At 36.1% G+C, this 19568-nt stretch overlaps 1 protein-coding gene across 1 annotated transcript in view; it reads right to left on the bottom strand.

Annotated features, from left to right (window-relative positions):
- Positions 1-19568, bottom strand: part of LOC144451132 (polyamine-transporting ATPase 13A3-like) — a 63634-nt gene that overhangs the window by 17390 nt on the left and 26676 nt on the right. Inside the window, exons 2-8 of the mRNA XM_078141904.1 lie at positions 5139-5224; positions 3916-4083; positions 3091-3149; positions 2641-2772; positions 1937-2014; positions 1341-1410; positions 293-427 (exon numbers count right to left, since the gene is read on the bottom strand). Coding sequence (XP_077998030.1) covers positions 293-427; positions 1341-1410; positions 1937-2014; positions 2641-2772; positions 3091-3149; positions 3916-4083; positions 5139-5224 — 728 coding nt within the window. The remainder of the gene's footprint in view (positions 1-292; positions 428-1340; positions 1411-1936; positions 2015-2640; positions 2773-3090; positions 3150-3915; positions 4084-5138; positions 5225-19568) is intronic.

Raw genomic sequence — 19568 nt, 5'->3', positions numbered from 1 at the left:
TGCTGAAATGTAGATTCAAACAATTTCAAAACTTCTTATCCAAATATGGCAGCGACATGCCCATATATAGAAAGTAACTAAAACCAATTTCAAAATTTTTTATCCAAATATGGCAATGACATGCCCATATATAGAAGGTAACTAAACAAATATCAAAACTGAAACTGCAGGGTTAAATTTCTCTGCGGCAAAAAGCAGACTTGTAATACAGATAAAAAGATCTAATAGTATTATATAGTTAGAAACACTTTGACTACGTGGGCAAATTCTAAATCCTTTTCTCTCATTTTACCTTTCGCGTTGTATAGAGTGAGATTCCAATGGAGCCAGAAGACATGATTATGATACACGCAGCATAATAATAATATTCATCAGAAAGCCATAGACAGACACTGAACAGTTGGAACACATAGAATGGATGTAAAACCTAAAATGAAGTTGAAGTCAATGTTGATGAAGTGAAAATATTTAAGGAACTTGACAATATGGTATCAATGAAATGACACAACGCATAATATTCCAGTTACCAAAGAGCCAGCCATTTCATATGCAAGGATTGAAACAGGTCAAACCCAGATTTGGCAAAGTAAGGGCTAAGATTTAGTCATGGCTGCTGATTGTATGGCAATGAATAAAGCTACAAACAAAATGTGTGTAAAAAAAGTGATTGAAAGCATTACTGTATGTGGTAGTTCGGCATATTTTGATTACTGGCAGTTGCTAATAAAACATTACATGAAGAATAACATGGACTTGTAACTTCATGCCTGCTGTCTTTATGTTACAATGCTAAACTAGCCTGAAACTAAATTGTGAACAGCACTCCTAGTGGTCAAACCATGAAATCTTTTCTCTCTCTCTGATAACTGGAATATTGGTATATCCTTTCAGAATATATTGTCATGAAAGCGATTTATAACCTTTATCATGAAAAAGAAATCTTTATAAGATTCAAGCCAGTGTAAATTTTATCTTTATCACAATTTGATGATATGAATTTATATGAAATATTTAAAATCTCATTACTCATGAAGTTGGAATTTTTGAAGTTTTTTGAAAACAATTTCCAAAATTTAGTATTTCAGTCTGCTACCTTCCAGAAACTGTTACAATAGCCTGGAATCCGTATGAATAAGGGTTTTGAATTCATTACATTCTAGGTGAAACGGGGAAATCAAAATTCAAAACCCTAAATCGCATTCTAGTTTTACATGATGTGAGCTACCTCACTGACTTTTTTAATATTTCAATGGTTTCAATTTTTTTTTATCTTTATAAATATGACATTTTTTTTTAAATTCTTATCATTGGTATAATTTATATCATGGATTTTCACATACCTCTTGAATGAACAAAACAAAGTAGCTACGAACTTGAACTAAAATCACGTTCTCACCATACAAATATCGTCTGTAAAACAAAAGAACATTAATTGTGTACTGTTTTTGTATATTACAGCACTTTCCTGTGCTGTGCTCAAAACGTTTAAAATTGTTACCACTGGCATGGATCTATAGCGACACAATGGCCATTTACACTTCCTCAACTCCCCGGGGAGCAACAATTCATTGCGGCCTCATTATGTGCATACTCGGGATTAAATCCTATCCTACCAGGTCCCCAATTATACAGCTGGGTTGACTGAGGCACAGTCATGGTTTGAATCTTGCCCAAGGACTTTAGCTACTCAGAAAGAAACGGCAGCAATGGGGCTCGAACCTGCAACCTGCAGATTCTAAGCCAGCCACCCTAACCATTTGACAATCATGACTCCATTTCATCTCACATTTATTTGGCAAGACTCAAGAATTTTGTACCAAATCAGAGATATTATTGCCTGAACCCATGTGTTATATTTTCAATACACCAACAAAAACTGGTCATCCTATCAAAGTCTATCATATCAAATATAGACAGGGAAAGTGTCAAGTCATACCTTTTCTTTTGTTGATCTACTGTCAATCCTGGGTAGTTGTCATGCAGTTCACTGAATTGGGTTCCTTCATCTAATGCCCTGTAAAAAGCAGAAAAATAACGGAGTTTAATTAATTATAATTATTATTATTATAAACTTTATTTCAGGACAAAAGTAAATGAGGTCTGCATTTATACTTTCATAACCTCAATTATTTGAAAATCAAGAACTTTGGTTTAGACTTTCATGCACCACAACACTGCTGCAACATTGATATATATATATAGGTTAGAATGACCAGGCAATAAATCTCACATTTTCTGTTTGAACATGTACAATTTGGCTTGTGAGTGATATCCTGAGACTATCAACAAAGCCAGCCACTTTATTTAAAACACTAGATTAAGAAATTATTTCTAAGGAATTTGAACGAATATTTATTCATACACTATTAAGAAGATCCGTCAAATATTCTTCCATTTCATAATTTGACGACACATTTTTAAAGAAGTATTTGTATTTTGGGGTACAAAACAGATTCCATTTAACAATAAAATTATTTTTATACGATGAGAACTAAAATGCCTAAAAAACAACACACCCCCCAAAGTTAAAGAATTTAGTGGGTTTTTTTATCCTACATTGAACTATTGATCTCATCACTAACATACATATAGTTGAGATTTATAAATTTCCAACAGACCAGAATAGATAACCATACATACTTTAGCTTTCTAAAAACATCGTCTGCAGGATCCCATATATATTTCAATTTTTGGTATTTGAAAAAGCGTAGCTGGCATCCATTCATGAACACATCCTTTTTAAGAATGTCTAGAATGGCTGTTTTCAGTTCACTGAAAGATAAAATAAAAGTTGACGTGAATACTTTATAAAATGTTTGTATATCACCTTTATGAAAGTAACACACAAATACATACATAGCAAACTGACTGTTACAGTACTACATGTAGTTGTAATTTTTATGCATACAAGCACACACACATACACACACACATATATACACACACAGCTGGACACAGACAGACAGACAGACAGACAGACAGACAGACAGACAGACAGACAGACAGACACAGGCACGTATGCACATACATACATACACACACACACACACACACACACACACACACACACACAAACACACACACACTTACCTTCTCTCATCAATACGAACTGTTTCAACTCTTGAAACATGATCTCGTGTGTATACATCCTAGTGGAAATCAAATTCAACATATTAGTAACAATTTTACAATTTCACATTATACCATGAAAATAGGAATCTATAGTACATGTATATGTTCTCTAATCAATTTGGCAACTTAAACCAAATATATAGACTCAAAAACAGCATCTCAAACCATATTCTCAACTTTCTAATCTTGCAAGTGTATAGGGAGCCCTCTAGAGCCCAACATCTTTTAACATTTTGACAACATCATCGCTAGAAGCCAACATCTTCCCAAATTTATCAGCTAACTGCTGCCACCATTTTACTTTTTGAATCAAAATCTGAATGTATATTATTGTGTACAACTATAAATTTCCAAATATATTTCCAGATATGGCATATGTCTGAGAAATGACGTATTATGAACCGACAGACGGACGGATGGACAAGTGGGGCAGCATACGTACATGTATGTTGTAACGAGTGTGCCCTCTAAGCCAATTTGATGCGCTGGGACTGACGCACACAATTTCTAGCAACGCACCAAAATTTGGTGTTCTCCTATCTCTTACTATGTGGCGACTCACAAGAAATTTCAATTTTTCTCATTTTGACTCACATCAACAAAATTTGGCTACCATTAGAGGGCATATTGGTTGTAACCCAGTGTAATAGTCCTTCCTCAGGGGTCTATAACAGTGACAAAGTAAAAATGTGTAATATACACTTAGTAAATAAAACCATTACCTTGATCACAACCCATGTAGCATCAGCTAAGGCACATCTACTGGTTGTACATTTCACTTACCTTGATCACAACCCATGTAGCATCAGCTAAGGCACATCTACTGGTCATACATTTCACTTTCCAATCTGGTCTCCAATAAAACACCAACCATAATCCACCAAGAGTAAATATTGTACCAATCCAAATGAAAACTGTTTTTAACATATCATCTTTGTAACTTATGCAGTCCTAGAGTATAAACAAAGAAAAGATGTAAGGACAATATATACCGATTGGGGGGGGGGGGGGGGGGGGGGGGGGGCTAGGCTACTCCTGGTGGGGGAGGGGAAGCTACTCCCCTCATTTGAATATACATATATGTGCCACCCGTTGGGGTGTGTTTTCTAGCCCTTTGGTCTAAAATGGGTTGTTTTTTTTCAAGCTGAAGAGTCTAAAATTGGGTCCACTTTGCATTATTTTTTATTTTGCTTGGACTAAAATGTGGTCCATTGTCCTTTACCAGATCATAATTGCCATTAATTGCCCCAAAATGTTGCCTCCTAAGGAAAATGTATTTAGGTCTAAACTTTCATTTTAAAAACCTGTAATGATCTAAAATGGGGTATTGATTTTTGGTCAAAGTGGTTCTAAAATTGGGCCTGGGGTTTCCAGCACTGGCCACACACTCCTACCAGAGCTGGCCACTGGTACCGCCCCCAGAGGCTACTCCCCTACTTGAATATACCAGTACATATATGTGCCGCCCTTTGGGGTGCATTTTCTGGCCCTTAAACATTGGCCTAAATGGGGTCTGTTTTTTTCGAGCTGAAGAGTCTAAATGGGGTCAACTGTACATTATCTAATATGTGGTTCACTGTCTCAGACTACCAAATCATAACTATGTCATTAATATACGCCTATACACTGTTGCCTCCTGAGGGAAAAAAACATGAGTGAAAACTGCATTTGCAACCTGCCATTTCCACAATATGGACCTATGACAAATGTCGTTTGGTCTAAAATTTGATGTAACTTCTAAAAAACTGTAATGGTCTAAAATGGGGTATTGTTTTTTTGGTCAAAATAGGTCTAAAATATGGTCTTGGGTTGGTAGTATTGGCCGTACACTCCTACCAGAACTGACAACTGGTACTCTGCCCCTGGGTATATACATGACTTGTGGTATACCAGCAACAAGTGTCTTAGATTCCGCCTATAATTAACACCCAGTTATTAACTACTTTTAATATCACCAAAAGTACCAGGTACTTAAATTCAGTTTATAAATATAGACCTATACTCACTATCTCATCATCATCTCCTTCATTTATAGTTGCCCTCATGGACTGTGTCCTTTGGTAGGCCACTCCAGCCATTCCTGACGCTTTATCTGAAAAAGGGTCAAAGGTGAAAGACAATATTAAGATGAGAGAATTAACACATCAGTTTTTTTTTCTTGAAATTTCAAACAAGAACTGTGTGTTGTCATTGTTTTCTTTGTATTAATATACAAATGCACTCAGTCACTGTAGAGAACATTTTCAGTTTTTCTTCTTTTCTGAATAACATACTTGAAGTGAGTATAGAGTTACTATGACAACAATATTCATACATTGTATCTCACTATAAACACAAACTAGTATCCCTCTCCTGAGACTTATCTGGTGAAACCCAAACCAAAAGTATTTGAACACTGTTAATCTTCTTCACAGAAGAGCGGTTCGTTTATTGTTACTATGTTAGGGGGTACCACGTGATACAAATACAGAATGGGTATGCCATATCATAGACTGGATTACTCTTCAGGCAAGATGGCAACTGGCAATTATAATAATACCCCTAGTGCAAATACCACTAGTATGCGTGCGTACCAGTGCAAGTAATCTCTGGTACATATGTAATGCAAATCATAATCAATAGCTACTCAAAATATACATGACTGCCGGCTATGCTTGAATTACGTACGAGACTCAACAACTTACAGCTAAGCCCACTCTAACTGTTTGATCACCGAATTCCACATGGATATACCAGTTGCCTTCATACTTGTAAAACAAACTCTAACCTGATCGTACACAATTTATATGTAAGCAAGGCTGGCTACAGTTTAACAACCGAACAGAGGATTATAAAATACATTCCGATTAACATAAATTGTCCAGTTCGATCATCCAAATGTTGTCACTGATTTGCTAAATATGTACTTCTGAAAATTCCCCATACCTTTGCCTCCTTGTTGTGTTCACAGACTCCTTTCTCAGTGTTAACCATTTAGTGACTTGGTTTTTGTAACTCTATCTAATTACATACACCACATATATATATTGTATCAGGCTTATAAATTAAATGCTATTGTTTCCACTAAATTTAGCTGTCACCATTTATTGCTAATAAATCTATCTGCTGTCATTTACCTAGTTTATTTACATTGTCCATTTTAATAAACTTACCAGGAAAAATGGCAGGTAGACAATCGCACACCAAGATCAATAAAATACGTCTATACAATATGGTTTGCTTTGCATAATACAGCTAAAATTAATATATAATATAAATATATGACATATTAATTCAAGCTGTATTATTCAAAACAAACAGTGTCAATATTGTCTTGACCTATTTTACAACCAATTTTTTTTACAATTTTTTTGTGTGATTTATTTTCTTTATACAGAAGCATTATAAAATGGGGTCTAGGGTTGGCAATTGGCCACACACTCCTACCAGACCTAACCAGTGGTACCTTCCCCCCCTTACAGAGTTGGCCAGTGGTACTGTCCATGGGGACATGCTTCACTTGTGTTCCCCTATAATGAAGTAATTGCCTATAATACCAATACTGTATATCAAGTGTGACCCTATATCATATTTCTGGAAATCCGACCCACGTTTCTGAAACAGCACCCTCTGTGGCCAAATCAGAAAACGTTACAGATGGTACAATAGCGGTACCACATAGGCACGTATCTTAGCAGAAATTATTGTTTCATGCTGAAATTCGGAACCTTTGATACATTTAATGGGTCATAGCATCATTTTTACTTCATTGTTATTCCTCAGTCACCCCAGACTGTTATAAAACTACAATTATCAATAGAAAGCATTGCCAATATGTAAACAAACCAAATTTATTTTTCTCTTTTCAACTGACCGACCATTCACACAAAGGAAAAGGGTCACCCTAGCACAAAACTCTTTTGCAATCTGAGCAAAAACAGAGACAACAAGGACATTGAATACTATTACTTACACATTCAGTTTACTTCGATAACATAACTAGAGTTACAATGAATGGCGCTTTTATTTGTGAGTTGCCGGGTAATTCAATCACTCCATGGATTCAAAGCAAAGTCTATTTAATTTATCAAAGATTTCTGTTGGCCAGGGTGATGTACTCTGGGTTACGTTACATGATTGAATGTTTGAGGTTTTCTCTGCAACTTTTTATTTTACCGCCACAAGCAAAATGCATGAAAGTTGAGCAAATCTGAAAACTCCAAAAAGTTGAGTAAAAACACCAAGTATACCAACACTGGGAGTCGCATATGTCCTGGAGTATATTCTGTTACATTACGTTACTATCTGAAACCAGTTTCATAATCATATGTATATAAATGTGATTTTGTGCATGTACTTGGAATGAGTGTGCATTCATTTGCATATCATTTGCATACAGGTATGCAATAATGTTTTAGTATTGAACAACAGTGCCAATATCAATAGTGTAGGCACACCAATACAAAACATCACTGATAGATAAATTGTGTAATAATGTAGGTTTATATAAATCCTTCCACAGCCAGCCACTATCTTTAACATGAACTAACTTGACCTCAAGAGGGATATTGTTAAGAACTTACAGGTAACTTAGCCCAGACAAGAGATTCATCAGGCTGAACGATGTCATTTGCCTAGAGACTTAGCTAGGTCTGGCTGCATGGACAATGTAATTTGTCCATAGACTTAGCTGGGTCTGGCTGGACAATGTCATTGCCCAAAGACTTAGCTAGGTCTGGCAAGACAATGTCATTTGCCAAGAGACTAGCTAGGTCTGGTGGGACAATGTCATTTGCCAAGAGACTTTAGGTCATGCTAGAACTGAGATAGCCCAGCTGCAGTCTCTAACCCATATTATACTAAATATCTCAAGAAGAACAGCATGATCCTTCACTTTTAAGATATCGAGTTGAAACTCTACACTAAGTTTAACATAGCAACAAACAATGGATTGTTTACTTATGTGGCATTTCACTTTCACCTGAGAATGTAGGTCATACAAAAGAACTATTCACTATTCAAATCATGTATTATACATTAGATTCAACTCACTTTATATATATGCAGAAATTTAAGTTTAGGTCAATATTAACATGGTGTTGGTTTATGTTTTAAATACTTGTTGCCTTGAGGTTGTCTTCAAAACAGTTGGGTCAGTGAAACCCATATGTATAACGTTCTACAAGTTGTATTCGTATTTTACTGAGTCAGATATATTTGCATCAATGTATGCACAAACTAGTAATATTTTTACTGCAGTGTATACCTGTATGCAAATGAAAAGTTCGGAAACTGTGCAATCACATCACACTTTTTTGCAAAATTTGCTGATTAAAAAAAAACAATGGATGAAAATAACACAAAAGTGCATAATTATTAAACTTGCAATTGCCAGTGTCACTGTGGGTATCTAGTTGATATGGAATTTCCACTTGTCTTTGTGGTGCTTTCTTAGCACTGCATGGTGCAAATACCCAGAAACCACACCCTTGCACTCGTTCATCATGGGGTCTTGTCATAGTATGGGTATATGGAACTACTTTTCATTTTAATGTCACAGTGTTTTCAAAGTAATGCAAAAACTTTCTTGAAACAGTTCATATAGTGTATGCATGTCCTAGAAAGGTAACATCCATGTACACATTTCATAAAGTCTATTCAGGCATGTAAAAGTTGTATTTTAATAGTTTGGGTCACAGTCCCTCGAGTCTAGCTAATATAGAGACTCTGAGACTAAACTTGTTTGGGTGAAGGGATAAACATATAGACACTGCTATTCTCTCATTTACTGACCTAGTGATATGCTGTTTACAGAGTGAAATTTATTATAACCTTCGGAAACCCTTGGAGTTCCAGTGAGTTTTGTTGAGACCATTGAGTTTTCATTTATGTTTTTATACAGATGATGATATACAATAAATAGTGGGTGATGGATCTATTAAAGGATGAATTTCCCAAACTTTTTCCCAAAAAAATTGATGACTAAAATAGTTATTTGCTTATGTTTTAAAACAGTACCTTGTGTGGGTAATTATATAACTGAGACAGAATCAGGCTCAATTTGTGAAAATCTAATTTGTATAACGTGGATGTTGTCCCTGTATGTGCTGCATCGATTGCCACCATACAGTCAAATGGATTTCTCTAGAACAAAAATCTGTTCTTACTACCAGCAGCGTCATTATCACATTCTCATGTGACTTAGTTTCAAACTGGACGTTGAGTTTGTAGTAAACTGAACACAGTAACCAATTACAACCACCTGTCAGTGTGTGATGGATTACTACTGACATGCACTGTTCATCCCTTCCCCAGCAACAGATTTTGCTAGATTTTTGGTAAAATTTGTCCTGGCCATTTGACTAGACTTAGAGAAGGAGATCATAGAAAATGAAAACGACTACACATGTATAGACTACTAATAGATGTATACAGATACAGTTATTAATTGTAAAGAGTTGGTGATAGCTAGGACATGTTTGTCAGACAAATAATTATAAGTGCAACAGTAGAATGATAAATGTACATGTATTAATAACCAACATCTGTACTAGACTGGAGGATACAGACACTGATGTCACGCTATCAGCCAGCATTCATCGTCTGTACTCCTAGTCTGTAAGATGTAGACATTCATGCCACGCTATCAGTCAGCACTCATCGTTAAGCTCAGCCTGATACTGATAGGGCTGAACAACACCATGTATCTTACAGCCTACATATGTATCCAAAGAATGTAATATTACAACACCATCTACTTAAAGAAGGGATTAGTCATTAATACCATACACATTGTATGGCTTAACTCAGTTCACCCTTTAGTTTACATGTAGCCTAGCTGTTTATATCACGATTTGCTTCACTATCTCACAAACCACTTGTAATGCTAGTAAAGACAATTAATTTAGCCACACCCCCCCACCCTATTAAATGGCAGTTATCAGTATCCCTGTTGGTAGATATTTACATGCTATTTATTATATGTAAATAATGCCATTCTTCTGCTCAATGATATTTACATATTGACTTCATTTGAATATAATTAGTTAGGCTGACATACGTTATCACTCCCCATTGTGACCAATCAGTTTGAGTGCATTTTTTCAAACCAATCAGTACAATTTTCAAACAATGTTAATCGTTTGCCATTGTTAAACAAAAGTGCTGGTGGGAGGAAGGGGGGAGGGGGTGGGGGTGAACTCATGGAATTTCTGGTTGGACTTATGGTCATATATTAAAGATATTTTTTTTTTACTTTCAAACCATGCAGTTAAATATCCTTAAACACGTTCATCAGTAAAACATTGTAATAATACATTCTTGTACCATGACCTCGCATTCTTATTACTTACGAGTAACATTTCACCTTTTCAGGTCAACATTAGGCTTTGTGAAACTGACTAACACCTAGCAGCAAAGCCAACAAACAGACAGTTTGACAAACTAAATACTACCCTTTGTGTCAACCTGAACAGGCGATACATTACTAGTAAGTAATAAGAAGCCTTGGTCGTAGTACAAGAATGTATTTATTACCATGAAATGAAAGTCTACTGTTTGAAACCCACATCCTTGTATTAACACTTATCAGTGACACCCAGGCTATGAATGCACTCTTTTGTTCAGACAAACTTTTTGTATAGCTCTGTCGCACGACTGTTTAAACCTGATCAAACTACTCTGTAAAGTACACCATGACGGAGCGCCCTCACACATCAGTCAACCCCCTCCCAGGAAGCCAGTGAGGGTGCAACAACACAACGTATCTTACAGTCTATGATCAAACATGCGTCATAAACTTCATGCAACAAAACAGGCACCAGACTCCAAAACAAATTATCTCTCTTTATGGGAGATTAAACCAGTCTATACCCCTAACTCTCTAGGCAGAGATCACAGTTTTGAGTGGTCACTATAAAATCCCACGACTCTCTACAAGTTCACAGCTGTTCCAGGACCTCACAGTCACATGTTATGATTACCAACACTAAGTTTAGTGAAATGCCTAACCCTGACAGGAGATATTGCAATGAATCTGCACATGGTAAATATTTACATCCTCCTAACCTTTGCATTTCATGTCTCAAGTTCAAGGGCAATATCTTTTCCTAAAGTGATTTTCCAACACGTACTGTACATCTGCCTGTTTCCAAATCTATCCTGTACTGTATTCAAATCTCTACAACCTACTTATCACTACATTTAACAGTCTTCTCAAAGACGACTACTTTCTTTTCATTACTTTCTATTTGATGAAATTCATCCCTAACTTCCAAAAGTTCCAGACATGTTTGCATACATGCTACTTACGTACCGGTACTCCTAACCTCTAGAATTACAAGTCACACCATTTAACATTCTTAGTTAAAGAGGAAAACTTTATTCTTTCTCTCCCTGTTTCGTTGAAAACTATTTCAACACTTAGAGCAGCTCCTTGCATTTCTTACATATATATGCTACCCATACCAATTTTACAACTACTGGTATATTGTAGACAGTAAGGCACCGATTCAAGTGTACAACAACTATTTTAAACAAACTGTCTGAAATACAAACTACTACTTGCTATGCCCCTCCCCCCCCCCCCCTACATAAATAATGATACTGGAATACAACAACTCTGGGGATGAGCTAGGAATGCAAGATGTTAGAGAAACACAAAGATTATTATGAATGTCCGTATAATGATTATCATTGATGAGAAAAGTTTGGCAAATTAATATTAAATGTATTGTAAAATGTATTGTATGTTCATTAATTAAAAGTATCCTAATATTGTCGACTTAAAATGGTTGAGAAACATAAAGATTATCATGAATGTCCTTAAACAACGATCAATAAACTGAAAACATTTGAGAAACATAAAGATTCTTATTAGTGTCCTTCATTTAAACAATTGTCAATCAATTAAAGATGTTTCAGAAACGTAAAGATTACAACGAGTGTCCTAATGTTGTGGATGATCATCAAATGATTGAAAAAACATTGTTATGAAAGTCCTCATTGACAATGACAATCATAATCACATATTTGAGAAACATAAAGATAATTATGAATGTCCTAATGTGATAATGATGCATAAAGATAATTATGAGTGTCTTGATGTGATAATGCAATGCTGACTTTTGAGAAACATAAAGATAATTATGAGTGGCCTGATGTGAAACAATGATGCCGACATTTGAGAAACAAAGATAATTATGAATGTCCTCATGTGATAATATTTGAGAAACATAAAGATAATTATGAGTGTCCTAAAGCGATAATGATAATCAGATATCTGAGAAATATAAACAGATGATTCTGGCTGTCTTAACCCTTTCACCACCGATTCCCGCTATTGCAGGAACGCGCAAGTGCCAATAACATGACAATAGCTGCATACCAAATCATAGCACTGTTTTGGCAACATAACATCAAATGAATTAGATATCTTGTCATCTGTTTGACCTTCATGATCCCAAGTATTGTCTTTCATGTACAAGTTTGATATGAGACACAACATGATAGATGAATGGTGTCACTTTCATAGGAGATCTAATTCTTACATGTGTCATATGATGTACTGTATATAACCTATACATTCCATAAGGACAACCTCTTTGATACAATATATGATACCATAAATCTCACATGCTGATAACAAATCAAAGCTGAAGATTGCTGGCAAAGACATTTTGCTTCACCATAATCTCTATAGTCAGGATGCCAACATGGTCTGTGAGTGGAGATGTAAATGGTAATGATACCGTATAGGAACTAGACTATGTGAGTGGAGGTGTAAATGGTAACCATACTGTATAGGAACTAGACTATGTGAGTGGAGGTGTAAATGGTAACGATCGATACTGTATAGGAAATAAACTATGTGAGTGGAGCTGTAAATGGTAACGATACCGTATAGGAACTAGACTATGTGAGTGGAGGTGTAAATGGTAACGATACTGTATAGGAACTAGACTATATGAGTGGAGGTGTAAATGGTAATGATACCGTATAGGAACTAGACTATGTGAGTGGAGGTGTAAATGGTAATGATACCGTATAGGAACTAGACTATGTGAGTGGAGGTGTAAATGGTAACGATACCGTATAGGAACTAGACTATGTGAGTGGAGGTGTAAATGGTAACGATACTGTATAGGAACTAGACTATGTGAGTGGAGGTGTAAATGGTAACGATACCGTATAGGAACTAGACTATGTGAGTGGAGGTGTAAATGGTAATGATACTGTATAGGAACTAGACTATGTGAGTGGAGGTGTAAATGGTAACGATACTGTATAGGAACTAGACTATGTGAGTGGAGGTGTAAATGGTAACGATACTGTATAGGAACTAGACTATGTGAGTGGAGGTGTAAATGGTAACGATACCGTATAGGAACTAGACTATGTGAGTGGAGGTGTAAATGGTAACGATACTGTATAGGAACTAGACTATGTGAGTGGAGGTGTAAATGGTAACGAGTACCGTATAGGAACTAGACTATGTGAGTGGAGGTGTAAATGGTAACGATACTGTATAAGAACTAGACTATGTGAGTGGAGGTGTAAATGGTAATGATACCGTATAGGAACTAGACTATGTGAGTGGAGGTGTAAATGGTAACGATACTGTATAAGAACTAGACTATGTGAGTGGAGGTGTAAATGGTAATGATACCGTATAGGAACTAGACTATGTGAGTGGAGGTGTAAATGGTAACGATACTGTATAAGAACTAGACTATGTGAGTGGAGGTGTAAATGGTAATGATATCGTATAGGAACTAGACTATGTGAGTGGAGGTGTAAATGGTAACGATACTGTATAGGAACTAGACTATGTGAGTGGAGGTGTAAATGGTAACGATACTGTATAGGAACTAGACTATGTGAGTGGAGGTGTAAATGGTAACGATACTGTATAGGAATTAGACTATGTGAGTAGAGGTGTAAATGGTAACGATACTGTATAGGAACTAGATTGTGAGTGGAGGTGTAAATGGTAACGATACTGTATAGGAATTAGACTATGATCTCTGCATCTATTTGAAAATGTGGACAAATGTCACATTGAAGAATTTGCATTTTAACAAGTTTCTAGCGTCTTCTGTTCAGTAATTCAGTCATCTTCAGGTCAGCTGAATAAATGGGGACCTGGTAGGATAGAGGTTGCTATGTGGCCCAGTTAACCCAGCTGTATAAATGGGGACCTGGTAGGACAGAGGTTGCTATGTGAAGGATTTAATCCTATGCACTTACAAAGGCTGTAATTGATTATATTCCCAAAGGAATTTAGGATGTACGTTGTCCCATTATAGGTCTGTGTGTGTGTGTGTGTATGGAGGAGGTTGGACTTTGGGTTAACTGGGTTACCTCTAAGCTATCATACCAGGTTACCATCTATTCAGCTACATGTAGGTTGACTATGGCATATATATGTAGGTTCAGATCTTGTACAAGGAACTTTCGTACTTCAGTCACAAACAACACAGCAAGGCTGGAACTGACATTGCAGATTCCAAGTCAACCAATCTAACCAGTCAACCATCATGACTGCCTCATGGTATGTTATACACTGCCTCTCTGGCTACAAACTAAATACTACCCTTTGTGTCAAGTTTGTGTAAATTACTCAGTGCAATAAAATGAAAACTTTCTGAGTGAGTCAGGTGACAACAGTCCCCTAAATCACCTATAATCTCCAAATCAGCATCTATCTACACATCACTTGACTCACATGACCTAAACAAAGCTAATGACCCTAGATGACCTTGTGAACCAGATATGTTTCATTGGCCATACCAAACTCAGTGGCTGCCCATTTACTCAAAATATCACACCCACTGTGTTTCGACTTGTTTGAACTGAAGCAGATAATTTGCTAAACTATGTAAAAATCACTTAGTCATTAGGATGCGATTATATTTCATAGCTATCACTGTAAATCTGTGCTACACAATGATCTAATAGTCGATTTTCTGGTTCTACGATGCATTGTGCGAGAGGACGTTGCTTTTGTTGTTACATTTAGTCTTGTTTTGTCTTTATTACGTTTGAAATAACATTTTCATCAGAAAATGATGGAAAGACATTATGATGATTTTTGGAACTACTTCATTGTTAACCCAATGGTACATATACCAGTACTGAGTTATTAGTAGCCTTATCACTGGTGTATTGATATATTAAAAGTTGTGCTTTTCCAAACTATGGCAGAGTGTAATAAAGTTGTAGTGTTTAGTTCTAAGATGAAACCTCTCCGTGTTTTGTGTACACCGTGTACTTTGGTGCAAAAGTATCACAGACATGTTGACATCTTTGAATTGAGTAATTTTTACAGAACAAAAACTTAATGCCATCAATGACAGCTCTGACAGTGATCATACAAATGACAACCATCCCCCTGAGTAGCGTGTGCAAACCCCTCAGCACGTACACAATACATAGCATTATATGGAGAGACGCGCAATAAATCTTGGATCTGGTCTATCAAAAGAAACTTCATCATATATATATTTTTGATATCTAAGTACCGGTACACGTAATATATAGCAAAACAATGTTGTTTCCAATGACATACCTTCACAAGTTTTAGGGTAGTATAGGTCAGGATTTTTTTTTTAGAAATTGGGGGATAAGTTTTATCATTATGCTTGATGTATAAAATTGAAGCGATAAAGATAATCAGGTAAATAATACTGGTCCTGTTTTCTGTACTCTTTGATAGATATCACCTTTGTCTCCTATTACTGACTACTCAGTTACACACCTGGTTAGTATCACTTTAAGGCCATACTAATTCAGACACTGCAGGGTTTGTGTGGCATAATAAGTGTATACTGGTCACAAACAGCTATCCATTTTTGTCTATTCGTTACAATAACTGGATATGCTTTTTGATCCAGAGCAAAATAACACTAAATGCAATGACCTAGGATTGAAAAATTATCCCTTTAAAGCAGACACTTTTTAGACTTGTCTCTCTACCAGGCATCACAAATGGACACAATGGGAATGTCTGTTTTCTCTCATTTAGTGTAATTTTACAACAAAAGACTTTCTGGACCATAAAGTATACTTTACTTGATAAATTGGTCACAACATGTATGGTTGTCATTCATTCTATTTAGAGTTTGATGCATTCTTGGGTTGCAAGAAATGGTTGGGTTTGAAACTGTCAAAACGCCGAGTTCAGATCTAAAGGATTAAAATTTATAGGTGTGAATGAAAATGAATCTGACAGAGCTTCTGAAAAAGTTGGCCCTCAAAAAAGAATAATCGTGTATTAATTGAGTATGACTCCAATGATAAACTAATACTAATGTGAGAACATGAGATTGAATCCCTAGCTAAGGTATAACCAGGCAGAAAAGATGTTAGGCAGAGGGTATATGTACACTGTGCAGCTGTTAATTTCAAAATGAAACATAGAATTGATAAGGGACTGGTTCATTTCTCTTAGCCTGTTCACTAACTATGCTGTTGAGATACACCATTAGCTGGTCACACTTCCTAGCCCTGGCATCAAGGCCAGCACGACAACCAGCTAACAGACATACTATCAACAGCTAACAATGTAATCTCAACAGCTAATAGATGTAATAATCACAGCAGCTAATGATGTAATAATCACAGCAGCCCAGTGAACAGACCATAGACCCTACAGACTAAGTTTCTTCATAGATCAGGTGGAGGGTCTATGGTTTCTTCAGGATTTCTGTAACAAGTACAACAAAATACCCTCTACATCCTCTGTTAACAAAATCAGCGTTACAGTAACAAAATCAGCTAGTAAATTCATAGTAATTATTCAAACACAAAACTCAAATATTTGTAGAATGTTTATGAGTATGTCATGACTAATTATATATAACCTTGATTTACATTGTTCTGTAAATGTATCTACCATTCCAAGGTCATCCAAGGTCATTCAAGGTCATCCAAGGTCACTGTATGATATCTAGTGACAGTAACTGATACCAATACATCAGCAGTGTGTCAACCAGCATGACGTCAGCTAACCAAAGATTTACTGCCTTATCTAGGGTCTGTATAAAGCAGATAATTCATTGTTTCTGTCAAGTGTGCACTTGATCATTGAAGGTCAATTCCTCAGATTAGGCTAAATGGGTGTCAAAAACTGGAATCTGGCAACGCTACAGAAAGAACTAATTGGTCCACAAAAGAATGATCCTGTGAAAATTGTTATACCCTAGTTATGTACTATACACATACTGCTTGGAAAATCTAGGCATGATTGGGTAATTGGATAGTCCAGTCCCAATACTACCATCTCAACCATCTCCACCATATAGTCAAACTGGATTTCTCTGGCACAGAATTCCAGTTCTTAACACCAACAGCCATACTAAGTTTATGCTATATGCTATTGGAGTGTTGATATAAACGTAATGATGTTGTCATTACAGAATCAAGCCATTAGCTAAGGAAGTGGGGTTTCTTATCTTTTTTATCACTGAATAATATTTGTTGGCAATATTTACAAATGTGATAAAGCACTATTACATAACACATCAGGTAAAGCTAAGCTCAATATCTGATTGTGAAGCCCCTAATGTCATATCAGTTGTTCAGTTTTACTCACCCATTATCAGTGACATTGCAAATAGCTTTAGAGATGCAAACAATTTTATGACACCCCACTTGCTGGCTCACCAAGTCAGGAAAGTTGCACTTGAACTGCTAATGCAAAGAATGCGTCATGTCACGTCCTCACAATATGAATTACTTTCAACTGGAGGTTGAGTTTGTAGTAAACTAAACAAGGTAACCTTCCAATTACAACTGCCTCTTGGTGTGCAATGGAATTACCACTGACATCCGCTGTTCAACCTTTCCCCAGCAGGAGATTTAGCTAGACTTTAGCTATGATCATACTTACATGATATGAACAATATTAAAGTACAGCAAAATATATGAATAAAAACTAAGGATGAACGTTATGAAAAAAGTAAGCAAAACAAGTAAATTTAGGTTACTACTACCATGGTTACGATCTAAGACAATCCATCTAAGATAATTATCCCTATCATGGTAACACTTTGAGACAATCCCTAATGGATCTAGGGCACTGAGTTCTAACAGATGGAGCAACTACTTATGAACAACACACTGGCAATTAACACATACACAAACTTGTTGATGGACGTGTTGCTTATGAAACTTGGAAATCATTTTGTCAGATATTTTACGGCAACCCTGCACAAACTTGGTGATTTCCAAATAAGGTAACAGATTGAGCAACAACCTGAACAATATATTGTGATTATGTTGTACCAGCTGTCTTCAATATAACTGGACCTAAATTTGTAGTTGTACACCTAATTATGTCTAAAATAGTCAATTCTCTGCAGGAACTCCATGGTATAATGATCAGCTAATTGTCTGCCTCCTGTTTCCATTAATAGACTTCATATGTGTACATCAGACCTTGTGTGGCCTGGGACCTTGTTAGATCTTGACAGGTTGTTACGTTCAAAACCACACACTTTTCTTTTCTCACGTAAAAGATTTGACAACATTCTGTCAATCTTACTCTATACAAAGTTTATTTCTCTTTAATGATTCCAGCAAACTATTTGGTTGATGTAAGTTTTTCGTTTGGGTAATCATGTCCTCAAAAGTGTGTTTACTTTCTCATGTACGATTGTATAGTTACAAAGAGCCTACACTGAATGCAGTTGCTCAATTTGTCTCTGCCAAGTTTATCTGAATGCAGTTGCCCAATTTGTCTCTGCCAAGTTTATCTCTTCTGTAATGATTTTAAAATGGTTTCCAGGAGACCATGAGTGGATTTCAGTTAAAGTCCTGGGTTTCAATCCTAGGGTTTCAGTTAAAGTCCTGGGTTTCAATCCTAGGGTTTCAGTTAAAGTCCTGGGTTTCAATCCTAGGTTTTCACATCAGTGTTAATAATTAATTGGCCATATTCAGGACTACATCGCATGACTCTTTTGTTCTGGACCAATTTTTTCTACAACTCTGCCTGACAACTATTTTTAACAACTATCATGTCTTCAAGGTAGTCTTTCTTTTCTCATCTAAATGAATTCCAAAGAGTTTATCAATATTTCATACTTGACACTAACAGATTTATTTCTCTAATAAAAGTTAATGTTCCTGTGTGTGTGTGGCCATTTTGTTAGTTCAGGACAAGTTGTATGGTAATTAAGCAAACTATGTTCTACTGTTTTAGTCTAGTTCCAGTACAATACGAGTTACAATTACTACGATCATCTATACTCACTACGTCTAGTCAAAGTCATTATTCTAGCACAGAAATCTGTGCTACCATCAATAGTGGTCATATAAACGTGATAACGTTATCGCGCCCCCATCTGATTTTAGGCACAACAGCTGTACTAATTGAATATTAATGAGCAAAGAAGTAAACCAATCACAACTGCCTGTCAATTTGTGATGGATTACTACTGACATGCATCATTTACCCT

This window comes from Glandiceps talaboti, chromosome 21, assembly GCF_964340395.1.
Source record: "Glandiceps talaboti chromosome 21, keGlaTala1.1, whole genome shotgun sequence".
Classification (NCBI taxonomy): domain Eukaryota; kingdom Metazoa; phylum Hemichordata; class Enteropneusta; family Spengelidae; genus Glandiceps; species Glandiceps talaboti.
This window is presented reverse-complemented; position numbering and strand designations above follow the sequence as displayed.